General features: G+C 45.5%; 1 protein-coding gene across 2 annotated transcripts in view; it reads left to right on the forward strand.

Moving 5' to 3' along the window:
• Nucleotides 1-16665, forward strand: part of PDZRN3 (PDZ domain containing ring finger 3) — a 269113-nt gene that overhangs the window by 207231 nt on the left and 45217 nt on the right. The window contains exon 1 of one of the 2 annotated variants that reach the window (XM_068981974.1): nt 1546-1614. The exons of the other annotated variant lie outside the window; for it this stretch is intronic. Within the exon in view, the coding sequence (XP_068838075.1) occupies nt 1546-1614 (69 nt within the window). Of the gene's footprint in view, nt 1-1545; nt 1615-16665 lie in introns of those variants that run through there. 2 annotated transcript variants of the gene reach the window in all.

Raw genomic sequence — 16665 nt, forward strand, 5'->3', positions numbered from 1 at the left:
CTGATCCAGCCCCATTCCTGTGCCTCACCTTCCAGGTCCAAGAAATGGGACCAGTAGCTTGTGCTGCCAGCACAAGCCAAAGTTTATTGGGACTGGTTTACTCACACTGCAGGTGTGTCTTGATTCCCAGAGAAAGGGAGCTTTATTCTTCAGGCTACATGATGCCTTTCCGACATGAGACGTGGGAGTCGTCCTGAAAAACAGTTCAACCTTTATAAAATGAAGGAGGTGAAGGCTGTGGTAGGAAGCAGTTGTGAGAGCTGTCAACATCAACCATTTGGGCTGAGAAAATGGGACCACCTCCTGTGGTCTGGCAGTGGGACGATTGTTTATAAAGACACAGTTATTGTTTATAAAGACACAGTTTTTGTTTTGTTTTGTTTTAAAGCCATAAAACTTACATAGTAGTTCAGAGGCTGAATGAAAGGGAGGCAAGAAGCAAGGCAGCAAAAACCCAAATTCTCCAGTCCTGTCTGTGCTCACCTTTCTTGGAGAATGAGCACAGGGCAAAGCTACAGAAGTCTGGGCAGATCTGGAGCATTAAATACAGATCTGGAGTCGCCATTGACACTTAGCTCCATGGCATGAGCTCTGATATGAGCTTCGTGGCTGTGGGGATGGCAGGAGACAGGCTGCTTCTCCGCCTTCCAGTTAGCCCGGCAGCCCTTTCACAAATAACTTTCCGCTTTGGGAATTGAAAATGCACCTTAGCAGTGATTATCTGCTTGCTCACCTATCAGGCAGCCTCTGTCCTTATACCCCTCTGGTTATTTTGCATACTCACGCATATATCTCACAATTTAAATTTTTATATTTTTATTCATATGTGGAAGATTATTCCCGCATCTTAGTAAAGCACTACATGTCCTAGGAATGTGATTCCAAACATGTCCATTCCATAAAACCCGTTTAATATGCCATCATTATCTGCAGCATTAAATACATTTTATATCATCACAAATTTTATGGTATATTTAAAAACGAATCTCTACTTAGCTTCAGTGCATTAGGGATTATCCTCAGAGACCCGGCTCAACATGCAGTCATGTTTATTGGTAACTGCCAGAAAATGGCTTGCAAAATTGTTAGTGTCTTTTATTATTCCCTGCCACTGGAGCACTTGCTTGTTAATTAGAGAAATTTCAACTGTCATAGTTGGCAATTATAGCTTCTGTATCATTGTCTGTTATGAATAGTCAATGAGGGCTGATTAATATGCATGAGTGGCAGTATATATAGCGTGTGCATTGGACCACAATCCAGCTGCCAGAATCACTCAGAGGAGGGAGTGGTGTGTGTGCGCGCGCGCGCTCGAGTGTGTGTCTGTATGTCTGTGTGCGTGTGTGCGTGCTGCTGCGAGGGAAAGAAGGGGAGCGTGGAAGGGAGCAGAGTTGTTGGCAGCCTCCAGGAGCACCGCCAGCCTGCAGCGTCGCAGCACCTGGCACCTGAGGCTCTCCGAGGACACCTTCATGCCTGCATGCTGAGAGTGCTGCTCCTCCCGGGCGCCGGCGAGTCCTGCAGCCTGCCTCTGCCAGGTCTCTAAACATGGGATGCAGTTTGTGCAGCCTGCAGAAGCCGGAGGAGCAGTACAAACTACTCTACGAAGTTTGTCAGGTAACGCGCTGCCTCTTAGCCTGTGGGAGTGGCCGGGCAGTCACCTGCCTGAGCGTAACTCCTGGGAAAGGAACTGGGGATTTCTGCACGTGTGTGTGTGTGTGTGTGTGTGTGTGTGTGTGTTTGAAAGGAAACAGCCTTTCTGACATTTCTGTATGTTTTCTATGAAGTCTGTTAGGTGATTTCCTTGACAGTGGCCCCTGGGTGCCTGTATTTGAGTATTTAAATAGAGGATCATAGTGTGTTTCAAGCTGCGATGTTCCAAAGCTGTTTCCACCGTCTGCTCTCTCCGGAGTGGTGGACAGATGTTCTAGGCAGGGTCAGCGCGTGGTCACACACCCTTTGAACAAGTTGTAGGAGACGTGGAAGATGATTAATGTTGGCCCGGTTTTGTCTCTGTTTACAAATAGTTGGAAGGCGCTCCTTTCAGGAGAGCATGGGCCCCTACCGCAGACTGCAGTCTGTGAGTAGCTTCTTGTCACAGGACATGTGGTTCAGATCCATGCTTCACACTTGCCGTTTCTATACCTCCCCCTGTGAAAAGTTTAAGAACTTCCAAAGCGAGTGGCGTGGGCTTGGCTGCTGTCTTCCACAGCGCATGGCTTCTCTAAACTTCTGCAGCATCACCAGTGGGAAATTTCGGCAGGGATGAAATGGGGTATTTACAGCACAATTCAGAGAGCTTACCTTATGTTCATGTTGAGTGCTTCCTAATGCTTCAGTCTTCCCTTGTACTAGGAGATTTTCACACCGTTATACCTAACAATGTAAGATATTTTTCCCCTTAAATCATTCTAACTCCTTCAAAATTTTCTGTTAATCACAAAAAATCGTAATCCTGTTACAAAGGAATTTTAACACTAGCACATTAGAAGAATGCTGTTGGTGAGAAAAAAAGGTGCTTGTTTGGTTTTCATAATAAATGGTACATTAATAAATTATTGGAAAAGGCTAGACTTAAAATTTTGGTTAGCTGTCGATTCGGTGCTATTTTTGCATGAGCCAGCAGATGGCGCTTAACATTAAATATACAGCAAGATTTGTGATTTGGCTGCCTCTGGACAAAAATCTAATGATAGAGTGAATGAAAGAGGGCTGTTTGTGCGTGCGTGTGTGTGTGTGTGTGTGTGTGTGTGTTTCTGTACTGAGGCATAGAGAGGGTCAAAACAAATCTTTTGGGGCTTAGGCACCCAGGCCACTCTCCTCTGTGAAGAGCACATACCTTTCAAAAAACAAGCATCTTAAATAAATTTTGGAAATAATACATCTGACGTATGACCTCTTCCTCAGGGATGTGCTGGATTCTCCTCCTTTCAGAGCAGTCCAGGGGCACTTTGGAGGTCTGGGTAGAAGTGCTATTGCCCCTGGAGATCTGGCTCTCTTGTTAACATACATTGATGTTGTAATCCTAAATTTGCCAAGTTATCATGTGCAGTGAGCCCCGGTTCTCAGAGAGTGAGGAATTTAGAAGTGAAACAAGTAGAACAACAGAACCATCACCAAGGTGGTTATATACAGATGCTCACCGATGCATATAAGATAAAAACTCTGCGTAAAAATGTAGTATTAATAGCTTGCTTTTTTTTTAACCATCAATGCATGAAAATACTATTTCACGTACATTGCTGTAGATGTAATAATTAAACTGACACCCTCCAAAAGGTCATCCTACCACATTTTCTGCAAATCTGCATTAACCTGTGCGTTATTCATCTATGTTATTTGGCTCTTCCCCCTCAGCCCCCAAAAAGAGAAAGCCTGGGTGTTGTGTGTTTGTTTGTTACTAGGTAAATTTATGTGGAAATATTTCTGGCCAAAGCATCATGCAGTAAATTGCTGATAAATGACTTTCATCCGGAATCCACTTTGTCAGCAATTTAGGAAGCCATGTAGATTTATTTTCAGGAAACTCAAACTACTTTTCAGACCCATTACCCTTGTGCCAACTAAGTAAAACCCCCCTTTCTCCTATTCTTTGGGAGTCCTGAACCGTAGCATAAAGGAATTCACAAAACACTTGCAGGAATTAGTAATTGCATTCCCGCTCTTATTATGCAAAGCCTTATTAGAGCAGAGAAATTAAGGTTTCCATAAATTACAGTTGCAGAAGGTCCAGTGTGTCTGGCTTCAGTAAGCCCTTGTAACAGCCGCACAAAGAGGATCAAATATTCTCGGGCTCAGACTTGATCCTTTCCTCATCCAGAGATAATTCAAAGAGATGCTCTTCATTAGGGCCTTTGGCAAGCTGCCCACAGTTTCTTTTGGGGACTGCTGTGAGCTTAATGATGCAGAACAATGGCCGTGCCTCTTGTTGCAAACATACCTTATTGCACCTTTAATCACAATAAGAAAACACCAAAAACACACGAAGTTGCCCGGTCATTAAAGGACATTGCAGAAGCGCACACATCCCAGTGATCTCGGCTGTGTGTTAAGGAATGCCCTGAGATATTTGGGGATGTGTGCACTGCTTCGATGGCGAGGACAAGGTGGATCTCCTGCCCACCCTGGGATTGTCAGATCAACTGAGTTACAGCGGTGCTTTGTGCTTTAATGGTGACTGTGGCATCCTGTGGAGCATCAGACAGGGCCCATGCCTATGAGAGATTTAGGATTTAACTTAGCAACTGCTTCATGCTTTGGAAAGCCTTTGCTTGCCTTGAGTGACTTAGAATACTCAGAAGCACTGTTGAAGTGGAAGGACAGGGAAGCAGAAAGGACAGGGAAGATTCTTTCAGGTTATCGAGGGCTGTAATCTTCAACTTGGGTAAATTAATTGGCCTGTGAGGTCTCATATTCACAGGATAGCATGACAGGGAGTGTCACAGCTCTGGAGCTGTGGTCTGAATCGATCTGAAGCTGATGACCTGTTGTCAGGTAGGGGATGTGTGAGCAGAGATGGGGAAGTCTACCCCTCGGTCGGCTTCGTGCCCGTGACTCCATCATAAGCCAGGCACCAGCCCTCCACCCAGAAGTGCTCCTTCAGGACCCGGGGGAAGCCAGCTTGTGGATGCTTTGACGGGGCTCTTCTCACGAATGGAGACCTGGAGTCGGGGGTTGCGGGGAAGCAGTGATCCACTAGGCTGTAGCATTCATTCCTTCTGCCTCTTCTGATGTCAGCCAGAGACTCTTGGTAGAATAATGACCTTTGCAGCTTGATGACCCAACAGAGAAGTCATTCTGGTGTTAGTTATAACAACTAACACATTCACTAAAACCTTCATGCAGATTTTCAAGATGGCAGATAAAAATATTGATAAATGACAGTGATGCTCTTTTCAGCAACCACAGTATTATTTTTAATTTTTATTCTCTTATTGAAGTATATTTGATTTACAGTGTTTCAAGTATACAGCAAAGTGATTCAGATATACATATATACGTATCCTTTTTCAGATTCTTTTCTGTTATAGGTTATTACAAGACATTGAATTTAGTTCCATGTGCTATATAGCAGATTCTTGTTTGCTTTATATATAGTAGTGTGTATATGTCGATCCCAAACTCTATAGTATTGCTTATTGAGTGCTTACTATATGCTGGTGCTGTGCTAAGTGGTGACCGTGCATTTCTGCCACAGCAACACCAGGAGATAGGTAATGTTACTATCCCATTTCAAAGATGAAGAAAGTGAAACCCAAAGGACTTATGAACGGGGCTGTGAGCCACATCTGATTCCAAAGTTTGTCCAGTCAGTCTTCTCTTGTATAAATCGTTTTCATCACGGTCCATGAGTTGATCACCAGTGTTAACACAGGACACTTGTTTTGAGTTTGCCCTTGCCTTTGTGGGGCTGTCATGCAGACACCACATTCTCACATGGGGATGGACCTGTGCTGCTTGGCAGCTGTCAGCCTTCTCTCCTTTGGACCTGTTCTCTTACAAATGAGAGGCATTTCTAGGGAACCTCTGGTCCCTCACATTGGGGCAGGGTGGAGAGGGGAGTGGTGAGCAAAGAGAAATGAGCTTGAGAGGTACTGAGAGTTCTCACTGACCCCCCGCCCCCCAGCCAAGCAACTTTAGAACAGATGATTTGAGAAAGCTCCTTTTGTTTTACTTCTTAGTAACAAAGAATCCTTTAGAAGAGGAATTTGTGCCCTTTTTAGGCCATTAATGTTGTTGGTTTTGAACAGCAAAGATTCTACCCAGTAACTAACTTGCCAGAAAACTAAAGATATAAGTCTTTGTGACCCTTTCTCTGTCAATCTATTGATACGTTAGTCGGTTAAAAAAAAAAAAAAACAGATTTCTGTACTAAATGCTAGTGCAGATCTGCAAGTTTAAGGACTATTCTGGAAACTTGACAGTACACAGTCTTATTTTCATATTTAATTAGCTACATTCAGTACTCAAGTGAGTTTACTGCTTTAAAGCGAAAGCAACTGAGTCCACTGAGACCCATGGGCTGTGGCCCACCAGGCTCTTCTGTCCATGGGATTCTCCAGGCAAGAATACTGGAGTGGGTTGCCATTCCCTTCTCTAGGGAATCTTCCCGACCCACAGATCAAATCCAGCTCTCCTGCATTGCAGGCAGATTCCTTACCACCTGAACCAGGGAAGTTCTGGTACAGAGTTATTGGTGGTAAATTAGATGGACATAAACCTGACCTCTACACAGCAGCATCGAACCTGGCATTCTTTTCCTGCAGTTAGAAGTGTGTTTGCTTAAACAGGGTATCAGTAGATTCTGAAAACTTTGTTTTAGCAGTGGCTTTACTAAATTAAATTGCTGAAATAATTTACTAAACTAAGTTACTAAACTAATTTCTGAGTTAGTTAAGCAAAGCAGGTATGGAAAAAGAAAGCCCACTTTCTCCTGCTTTGACAAACTGGGGCCCTTTACTAATGAGTACGGCACCTGTCTGTCTATGGTTGAGAAAGTCACTGCTTTCAGCATGGACATTTACTGTCTCTAGCTGTTGTTTTCTCTTCAGTTAACAATGGATCATAAGCCACTTTCATGTTAAGAAATGAAAAGGCATAGCTTAGGGTTAGAACAGGGCTTACTTCTCTCTTTCCTCCTGTCTCTTTTTTAGGTAGAAAGATATGGGCTTCCCTGGTGACTCAGAGGTTAAAGCGTCTGCCTGCAATGCAGGAGACCTGGGTTTGATCCCTGGGTCAGGAAGATGACCTGGAGAAGGAAATGGCAACCCACTCCAGTATTCTTGCCTGGAGAATCCCATGGACGGAGGAGCCTGGTGGGCTACAGTATATGGAGGAACTAAAAAGGAGTTGTCCTGCTTTCCCCATAGAACTAAGCCCAGTTAACCACCACCCAGCTTAGATATTCTTCTGAGTGTTCCCATGAGGCCATGCACACCCTTGTATTCCTCTGCTGAGCTTCCCATGCTGCCCTGCACACCCCTGGATCCCTGCACTGAGCCTTCCCATGATGCCCTGCGCACCCCTGGATCCCTGCACTGAGCCTTCCCATGCTGCCCTGCACACCCCTGGATCCCTGCACTGAGCCTTCCCATGATGCCCTGTGCACCCCTGGATCCCTGCACTGAGCCTTTCCATGATGCCCTGTGCACCCCTGGATCCCTGCACTGAGTCTTCCCATGATGCCTTGTGCACCCGTGAATCCCTCCGCTGAGCCATCCCACAAGGCCCTGCGCATCACTCTATCCCTGTACCTCCTTCCACTTGGTCTCTGTAGTTCTTCGCTCTTCGAACCACCTCTATTATACTGTGACTTCCTGGAGGGTTTCATCACCACGTTTACCTCAGCACATGGCTGATTGAACATGTTGGATTTTGTATGTGTCAGTGAGAGCTGAGGAGCAAGAAAAGAAACAAGGGAACTAGTTAGGAACCCTGAAAGACAGCTAGCTGCTAGATGAGATGACCCTGATTGGGACCCAGGAGAGTGAGGGAGAGCAGAGGGATACAGACAGGTATTTTTCATTCATTTGGGCAACATGTTCACCCAGGCATCCGCTGAGCCCTGAGCTTCTCTGTGCCTCGCTCCCTGGCTCCCCAGGGCCCTTGGTGTAAGAGGAGCCGTTTACCCGAGGCTGCAGGGAGGGCCCTGTGTGCGCTGGCCTCCTCTGTGGCTCCGTAGCCTCACGCCTCACTCCTTCCCCCTCCTCACCTGCCCTGGTCCCCACAGGCTGCTTTCAGTACCCAGAACCCTCCTCCCCTCCCAAGGCTTTCCCACGGCCCGTTCCCTTCCTCTGCCGCGTAGTTCACCAACGCATCCTTGAGGCTGCAGCTTAAATGTCTCTCTCCCTTGAGAGCTCCCCTGACCTGAGGCTCCCCCCACCTCCACCAGCTTTGACCCCTCTGTGCAGAGTTTATTTCCTTTCTGGCATTGTCACAGCTCACACACTTATTAACTTGCTTATCATTTGTCTCCAGCGCCCAGGAAAACATGAAGGTGTGGACACTGCCTGTTCTCTGTGACACCCCTGGTCCTGACACATAACCAATAACTAATCAGGACGTGCTTACCAAATTAGCTTCTGAATGAGGAATGGCTCAACTGGGTCCCACCTTGGTCTGGAAAGGTTTGCACAGTGACAAATGAGCCCAGGTCCCCAGCCTCTAATGGCTCCCACGGATACAGCTGCACAAGGCCCTGAGGCAGGCAGCCGGGGGTCACAGGGGAGGGCTCTGCCCCAGTCACTGCATTCCTGTCACCCACCTGCAGGAGCGAGCAGAAACAGACATACAGAGCAGTGAAAAAAAATGCAGTTTTTATAAATGACTTTTCTTACCCGCATGAATAATGCAGGGAGAGGCTGTAGTTAAGTTGAGGAGGAAGAGGTGCCAAAGAATACTGTCAGCAGCTCTGAGTAGAGGCCCACCAGAGCCGAAACAATCCTCATGCCTTCTCTGCCTCTGTGGGATTCAGCAGGGGACGCAGCATCCTCCCTGAAGCGTGCAGAGCCGTGTTCCTGGCAGTATCACCTTCAGTGGTATGGCAGGTGTCATAATATTAGTGTGATGCTGTCGGGCTATGTGGCGGAGAGGCAAGCATGAAACCATCAAGAGTGAATTCATCAACTTCAAATGGCCCATTTTCTCATTTCTCCACCAAGGGAATATTGCATTGTATGTGTCTCTTGGGGAACTTTGGGAATGGGTCCCTTTCCCAGTCTTACTAGTCATCAAGCAGAATGTTTTTCTTAAGTTTTCTTTTGGATAAAGTGAAAGTCAAAGTCACGCAGTTCAGTTCAGTCGCTCAGTCGTGTCCAACTCTTTGCAACCTCATCAATTGCAACACGCCAGGCCTCCCTGTCCATCACCAATTCCCGGAGTTCACTCAAACTCATGTCCATCGAGTCAGTGATGCCATCCAGCCATCTCATCCTCTGTCATCCCCTTCTCCTCCTGCCCCCAATCCCTCCCAGCATCAGAGTCTTTTCCAATGAGTCAACTCTTCACATGAGGTGGCCAAAGTACTGGAGTTTCAGCTTCAGCATCATTCCTTCCAAAGAAATCCCAGGGCTGATCTCCTTTAGAATGGACTGGTTGGAAAGTCGCTCAGTTGTGTCCAACTCTTTGCGACCCCATGGACTATACAGTCCATGGAATTCTCCAGGCTAGAATACTGGAGTGGGTAGCCTTTCCCTTCTCCAGGGAATCTTCCCAACCCAGGAATCAAACTGGGGTCTCCTACGTTGCAGGCGGATTCTTTACAAACTAAGCTGACAGGGAAGCCCTTTGGATAAGTAGGCAGCAAGACAAGCTCTTCATCTCAGACATTCAAATGCAGATCAAAAATGTAACCATCTGTAGGTCAGTACCAAAAAGGTTACTTTATTTTGCTTAAGCAGAGTTTTCCAGTAGATTTTTATGTACTCTCTAGTTTACAAGTGAAAACTTGTAGGTAAGTGAAGTTCTGTCTGTAAAAGATACATACATACACACACACCCAGTCCTGCCATGTAACCAATAACTAACCAGGACATGTTTACATATTTACTAATCAGAAGTGTTACAGATAGAACTTCACGAATCTTCAGGGTTTTGTTTTGTTTTGTTTTAACCTTTTCCCTAGTCAGGATCACCCTAGGCTCCAAAGTTATCCTGTGTCACCCTAACCACCAACCGTCCTGCTCCAAACATCCCTTTCTCAGTAGTCAACAGGAAGGTAATCTAATGAAAGTAATTCTGAATAATGTGAACGAAGGTGGGCAGAATCCTCCTGCCAGAAGACAATGTGTTTTTATAAAGGACCTTGTTACCCAAATGGATCTTGATTTTCTGAAACTGGGGGAAAGTAAGTTTGATCAGGGACTTCTTTGTGATGATGAGTCAGTTAGCTGTCACCCTAATGACAGTTCATGATATACGGACCCCACTGCCAGGGACGTTCAAGCTGCAGGACTTGGTCTCACTGTTTATCCATCAATTAAATAACATCAGTGGCCAGTCTTAGATAGTTCTCTTAGGCACACCTCTAGTTCTTTTATCAGAGGATCAGTGTTTTTAGAGGTTCTTTATAAGTATTGCAAAATCACCTCCCCCCAAATAAGCCTGTGTAATACCCACGAGTACGCAAAGAGTCGGACACGACTGAGCAGCTGAACTGAATGTGAATGTCTACCTGTCCTCCCCCGTTCCTATACTCCCTGGGTATTAAGGATAGTCTCACTTTTTTGCCTTTTGGATAGCAAAGACCAGTGGAAGAGGAGAATGGACTCTCATTTTGTAACTTCCATTCTGACACCTGTTTCAAGGCATAAAAACCCCTCTAGGACAGGTTCTCAAAGTGAACAGGCATCATAAATCACATGGGAGATCTGTCAAAACACTGGGTCCTGTGCATCTCCATGAGGTTTCAGTTGCTACTAGTCTGGGTACCACCCTTAGAGAATCACTGCTCTAGGAGATACATAGGTAATTACATGTAGGTAGGTAGGTGGAAAGAAGGAAAGAGAGAGAAAGGCAGTCAGAGAGGATGAAAAGACAGGATGTGGAGGAAAGGAGGGCATTTGGGAATGTACCTTTTCAGTTTCACTAATGCCAAATTATTTCTCATCATCTTGGTAGAGATTCTTATTGCCACCCATCCCTGTCAACACTTGGTATTGTCTGACTTTTTAACTTTCCCACCTACCGAACACAGAGAGGTAGCTCACTCTGGTTTGAATCTGCTTTATTTACACTGTTAATGATGCTGAGCACATTTACCCTCAGGATCCTCAGGGACTCGTTCCGGGAGCCCCTGCAGGCACCCAAATCCACAGATGCACAAGTTCCTTGTGTAAAATGGTATAGTGCAGTGAATGCAGGCAGCTCTTCATATCCCCAGACGTAAAACCTGCAATGACAGGGGGCCGGCTGTATTTTTTTTCAAATGTATCTTCATCTTCTTGGAGTTCATTTTCCTTTGGTGAAGTGTCTGTTCAGGGTTTGCCCAGCTCTCTGTTGGATTTTGCATCTTCTTCTCTTGGCCTGTGGGAATTTTAAAAATTAGTCCAGATACGAGTCCCTTGTCTGTTACGCATTTTGAACAGTTTCTCTGTTTGTCACATATCTTTCCCTTCTCTTCATGACGTCTTCCGATGAACCACATTCCTTAATTGAATGTTACCGAATAGTCTTTTCTTACGGTTTGTGCTTTTAGTCTCTGTTGGCGAACGTGATCTCTACCCTGAAGTCACAGAGCTACTGGCCTTTGTTTTCTTCTAAAAGTTTAATATAAATTTAGCCTTTTCCAGTTCCCGTCTTATATATGGTGTAAGGTTGGAGTCCAGCTTCATTTTTCATATGATTTTCCAATACCACTTGGAGAAAAGTCTGTCTCTTCCTAGTCATGGGGTCGTGCCAGCCTCCCTGTGTGGTCAGGGCTGTTTCTGATTCCTTTCCTGTCTCTGCACTAGCACGGCACTTAAGGCATCTGGTGTATCCTCTTCAGTTTTGCAGTAATTTTTGATCCCTGACAGAGCAGGTCCTTTCCCAGAGTCGCCTTGGTACATTCTTCTTGGCTATTCATGGCGCTCTGATCATTCATGGAAGTGAGATGTTCAGTTTGTCAAGGTGACATGTGAGTAGTGTTCTTTTTCTCAAAATGGGTGGGAGGTTTATAAGTCTTCATTGTAACATTGTTTACAGTTATATAGATATTTGATGTTTTTTAATTTAGTCAAATTTAGTAAAGGACAAATATTAATAAAAGCCTTAAGAAGAAATATCTTATTTTAAAGCCATCCCCTTCCCCCAATTCTGAAGGAAAGTAAATCACGAATAGTAATGGTGGGAGGGGTTGATAAGCTATAAAGATCTTGAAAAAATACAGAACACTGCTTTATTTTTTTCTTAGCATAAAGCATTCTTCACTCACAAAAGAATTCTCCCAAACCATAACATTTGTTGTAACAGAAGAGAAGGCATCTGTAAGGCTAGAGTCAGAGCCAGAGTCTTTATAAACACATTTCCTGAGTTTGCGTGTCTGCCTGTTTCTATATAAAGAAGTCTTCAGCAAACTGTTGTCTCTTTTGTGAACCAACAACGCATAAACCAAATACTGCAGACACTTACCATTCAGCGCATTAAACCAGTGGAAACAGAGTTAATTTGTCAGACATCTGGGAAGATAGCAGTCTCCTCCCTGTGTTGCAGTTTACCATAGAATTACCAGACTCGTTCCTGTTCCGCACGCGGGACGATCAGTTGCTTCCCTCCTCTGCCCAAAGTGTCAGTGGATGTGGCACACAACGTTCAAAGTGATGTGCACTTTAATAAAAGAAGACTCCAAAGGATAGGAACCAATTTCCCTTCATCAGGCAGCTGCTCACTATTTGGAGAGTTGGAAAATCCGAGGGAGAAATTACTGTCCCTCATAATGATATTTCTCGTGGCGTCAGGAGGTGGAAGCATTGGATGCCCCCTCCCCCTGAGAATCTCAATGGTTCTTTATATCCGGGATTCCATTCCTTTTTATCTAGCTTATGAAACGCTCGATGTGAGTACCATATTGTACATCCTGTCCGTATTAGATACTGGCCACCCTCTGGTGCAGTTCCATTGATGTGTTCCCTTTCGGAGTGAATCCTTAACAAGGGGTACCTCTCTTGCCTCGGGACTGGTGTTTTCTCCTTTTTAATTCGTGCTGTGGCAACTTTCTAAACTGAAGCTTTGCTGGATAGGGCTCGGTCTCTGGAAAACTTTGCAGGTTTTGAAGTTTAAGTTGTTCGGCGAGTCTGTCTTACCTCTCCCACGCTGATGAAGTTTCTGTTCACGGCTGTCCACAGAGTGGAATCCTGGAGCCAGAGGCTGTTCCCCTAAGAGTGAAGGGAGGGGGTCGACCACCACGGAGAAGTCAACCGGGTGTCGGTGCATCTCTTTTTTTCTCCGTTGGCCCTGAGGTTTCAGAACCAACGCTATTCCATATGCAGCCACAGTCAAGAAATGGCCAGACAGAGGAGGAAGCAATTCCATGATTGCGTTATTTGTCTTTGAATGAATAGTGAAGGCCCAGGGTGAATGTATTCTCATGATTTGGAAATGTATGCCTATCAGCATAAAATAAATAACAATAACAGCGATGATAAATAACTTACTGAATGCTGTTCTCAGTGCACATGGTTTATATACATGCGTTGTCGTTGTTCAGTCGATAAGTTGTGTCCGGTTCTTTGCAGCCTCACAGACTGTAGCTCGCCAGGCTCCTCTGTCCATGGGATTCCCCAGGCAGGAATACTGGAATGGGTTGCCATTTCCTTTTCCAGGGGATCTTCGCATGTCCTGCATGGCAGGCAGATCCTTTACCACTGAGCCACCTGGATAGCCCTATATACCTGTGTTGTCGCTGTCCAGTCATTCGGTCATGTCCAACTCTGCAACCCCGTGGACTGCAGCACGCCAGGCTTCCCTGTCCTTCACCACCTCTCGGAACTTGCTCAAACTCATGTCCATTGAGTCGGCGATGCCATCCAACCATCACATCTTCTGTCGTCCCCTTCTCCTGCCTTGAATCTTTCCCAGCATCAGAGTCTTTTCTAATGAGTTGGCTCTTTGCATCAGGTGGCCAGAGTATTGAAGTTTCAGCGTCAGTCCTTCCAAAGAACATTCAGGGTTGATTTCCTTTAGGATTGACTAGTTTAATCTCCTTGCTGTCCAAGCGACTCTCAAGAGTCTTCTCCAACTCCATAGTTCAAAAGCATCAATTCTTTGGCACTCAGCCTTCTTTATGGTCCAACTCTCACATCCATACATGACTCCCGGAAAAACCATAGCTTTGACTATTCGGACCTTTGTCCACAAAATAATGTCTCTGCTCTTTAATACGCTGTCTAGGTTTATCATAGCTTTTCTTCCAAGGAGCAAGCGTGTTTTAATTTCATGGCTTCAGTCACCATTTGCAGTGATTTTGGAGCCCAAGAAAATATACATGTGTTATATGTATGTAATTTTCATATAGCCCCTTAAAGTTCAGGTACTATTATCAGTTCCATTTACAGGCAAGACAACTGAGAGTGAGAGAAGCCGAGTGACTTGCCTGGAATCAAGAGGGAGAGCATTTATCCTGATTCAGAACTAATTCACACTCAGACCTGACCCTGGGCAGGTCCCCTCACTCCTTCCTTCCATAGACCCTCAGAGGTCCCTCTGTGGTCCTTGTATCGTGCCAAGTATCAGGCACTGCCATGGAGAGCAGAGCCCCTGCCCTGTGGGGCTGACCCTCGTGGGAAGAAGAGGGAGGGAGGCCAAAAATAAATCTTACACCAGTGAGCTTAAACTTACAGTGTAAGGTAAACTGCAGGGGAACATGGGTCAACTGCAGAAGCACTGAGCAAGAAACTGTACTTGGTTTTGTCCTCTGATACATGGAGGCGGGTCTGCAGCTTCTGGGGGCACGTGAGTATCAGTCTGAGACCGCCTCCAAGTGGAGGTTCACCTTATTGTTTGATTAAAGCAGGAGAGGGACTCCACCCGCAAGGTATCCCAGTTGAGACCCACCATCTAGTTGTCCTAAGGCCAGCATGTATTGAGTGCCTACTGTGTTGTCTGGGCCACACGCTGAGAAAAAACCTGAAAACAGCCCCTGTGCTCACAGCATCCATGGCCTAGGTGAGAAGACAAAGCAGAGAGCTCGTTTACGCAGCACTGATGTGTAAAAGGGGGAGATTCAGGGTCGCGCCATGGAGTGGCCTTGTGCTGTGCAAAGTCCTCTGAGCCTCTCTGAACAGTAGACTCTTCCTCTGAAGCACAGGAGTCCACACTCCTCCCCCTGCTAGGGTGTTGGGAGTGTGCAAGTGCACTCTGAGATGTGTGAGCGTGCGACCTGGACCCTGTATGGTGCGATACTGCACCGACCACTGTTACATATTGTCAAGCAAGCTGTTCTTTGGGGACCAAGAGAGAAAGCCGGCATCTCTAGAGCAGGTGGGGACAGCTAGGTCTCCAAAATCGGGTCAGAGAGGATCATCATGTTGGATTGTCTTCTCCCGAGGAATGCATGAAGTTCTGGGAGTGGATGCAGAAAGAGCAACTTCTGTGGACATCCTTGGTACCACTGTTGCTGAGTCATTTCTGTTTAACGGTGGAGAACAGGGCTTTCAAGAGGTGTGGTAAGGCCAGTACTTCCCCCAGAAATATTCTGCAGAGGTGGACCGATACAGGATGTTTGGAGGAAATGCTCAGATTAGGTTGTTTTTGTCAACAGGTAATTTTTTGAACACCTGCAGTATGCCAAGTAGGGACGGTCACTGACAGTGCTGCAGCGGTCGCAAACCAAAAGGTCACTGTCTTCACAGTTCTCACCACTCAGATGAAGGCAATGTCGCCCAGTTACTCAGGTGAAATCACACCTGTGACTAGCACTCTGGGTGCTGATGGCAAGCACTCGGGGGGGCTATCATGAGGTTGGGGGGATGAGGAAAGCCAGTCATGGTGGCCAGGCTGGCTTCCTTAGCTGGAACCATGGAGCGGTCAGGGGTGCCCAGGAAGAGGCTCCAGTGCAGAAGGAGTTCTGGATTCTAGAACAGCGCTTCATGAACCTTTTGTGTACACACATCCCGTATCTGCTCCTGTACCCAGAGAGAGCTTTGTTTCCAAGGTGCTATACAAGCTTTGACACTTACTCCTTGAGCAAAGCCGAAGAAAACACTTTATATAGTATGAAAGTGCCATGTAGGTGGTGGGTGTGACTGTGACGTATAAAGATTATTTTTCTGATATGGACCATTTTTAAAGCCTTTATTGAACTTGTGACAGTATTGCTTCTCTTTTATGTTTTACTATTTTGGCCTTGAAGCATACGGGGTCTTGCCTACCCAGGGATCGACCCTGCATCCCCTGCACTGGGAGGCAAAGTCTTAACCACTGGACAACCAGCAAAGTCTCTGTGACGTATATTTAAAAGAAGAAATGTTTTTGGTATTAACGATATCCCTGCCGAACTAAAAAGCTAGTGAAGGGAATGGGGGAACATATAAGCTCCAACTGTAGGTTTGGAAAACAGGGAGCGATATTCAATATCCTATAATAAATCATAAAGGAAAAGAATATGAAAAGTAAACCACTTTAGTAAAAATTATTCACTAAATTTTTTTAAAGAATATATATACACATATATATATATAATATATATACACACATATAACTGAATCACTTTGCTGTACACTTGAAACAAACACAACAACTTTGTAAATCAACTACTTCCATAAAAAATTTTAAAATTATGTATTTAGGCCAATATATTCATATCAATAAAAAGGAGCCTGTATTATTTCCAGCTAGAGTTCATATGCAAAGCCTAGGAGAGCAGTTAGGGTAGGTATTCGGCCTGAAGTTTCCTCGGACACGCACAGCAAGTGTTACCACAGCCAAACTTATCTTTCAGTGAGTTCATCCAAGGCCATGATGGAATGAGATCAGAGAGAAGTTTCCAGAGCTTCAGACTCTTGGTTTCTAACTCAACTCTGGAAGGGTTTCAAGGAAAAGTCCCTGAACCAAACCAAAGCAGTTCAGTTCAGTTCAGTCACTCAGTCGTGTCCAACTCTTTGAGTCCCCATGAATCGCAGCACGCCAGGCCTCCCTGTCCATCGCCAACTCCCAGAGTTCACTCAGACTCACGTCCATCGAGTCAGTGATGCC

This window comes from Capricornis sumatraensis, chromosome 10, assembly GCF_032405125.1.
Source record: "Capricornis sumatraensis isolate serow.1 chromosome 10, serow.2, whole genome shotgun sequence".
Classification (NCBI taxonomy): domain Eukaryota; kingdom Metazoa; phylum Chordata; class Mammalia; order Artiodactyla; family Bovidae; genus Capricornis; species Capricornis sumatraensis.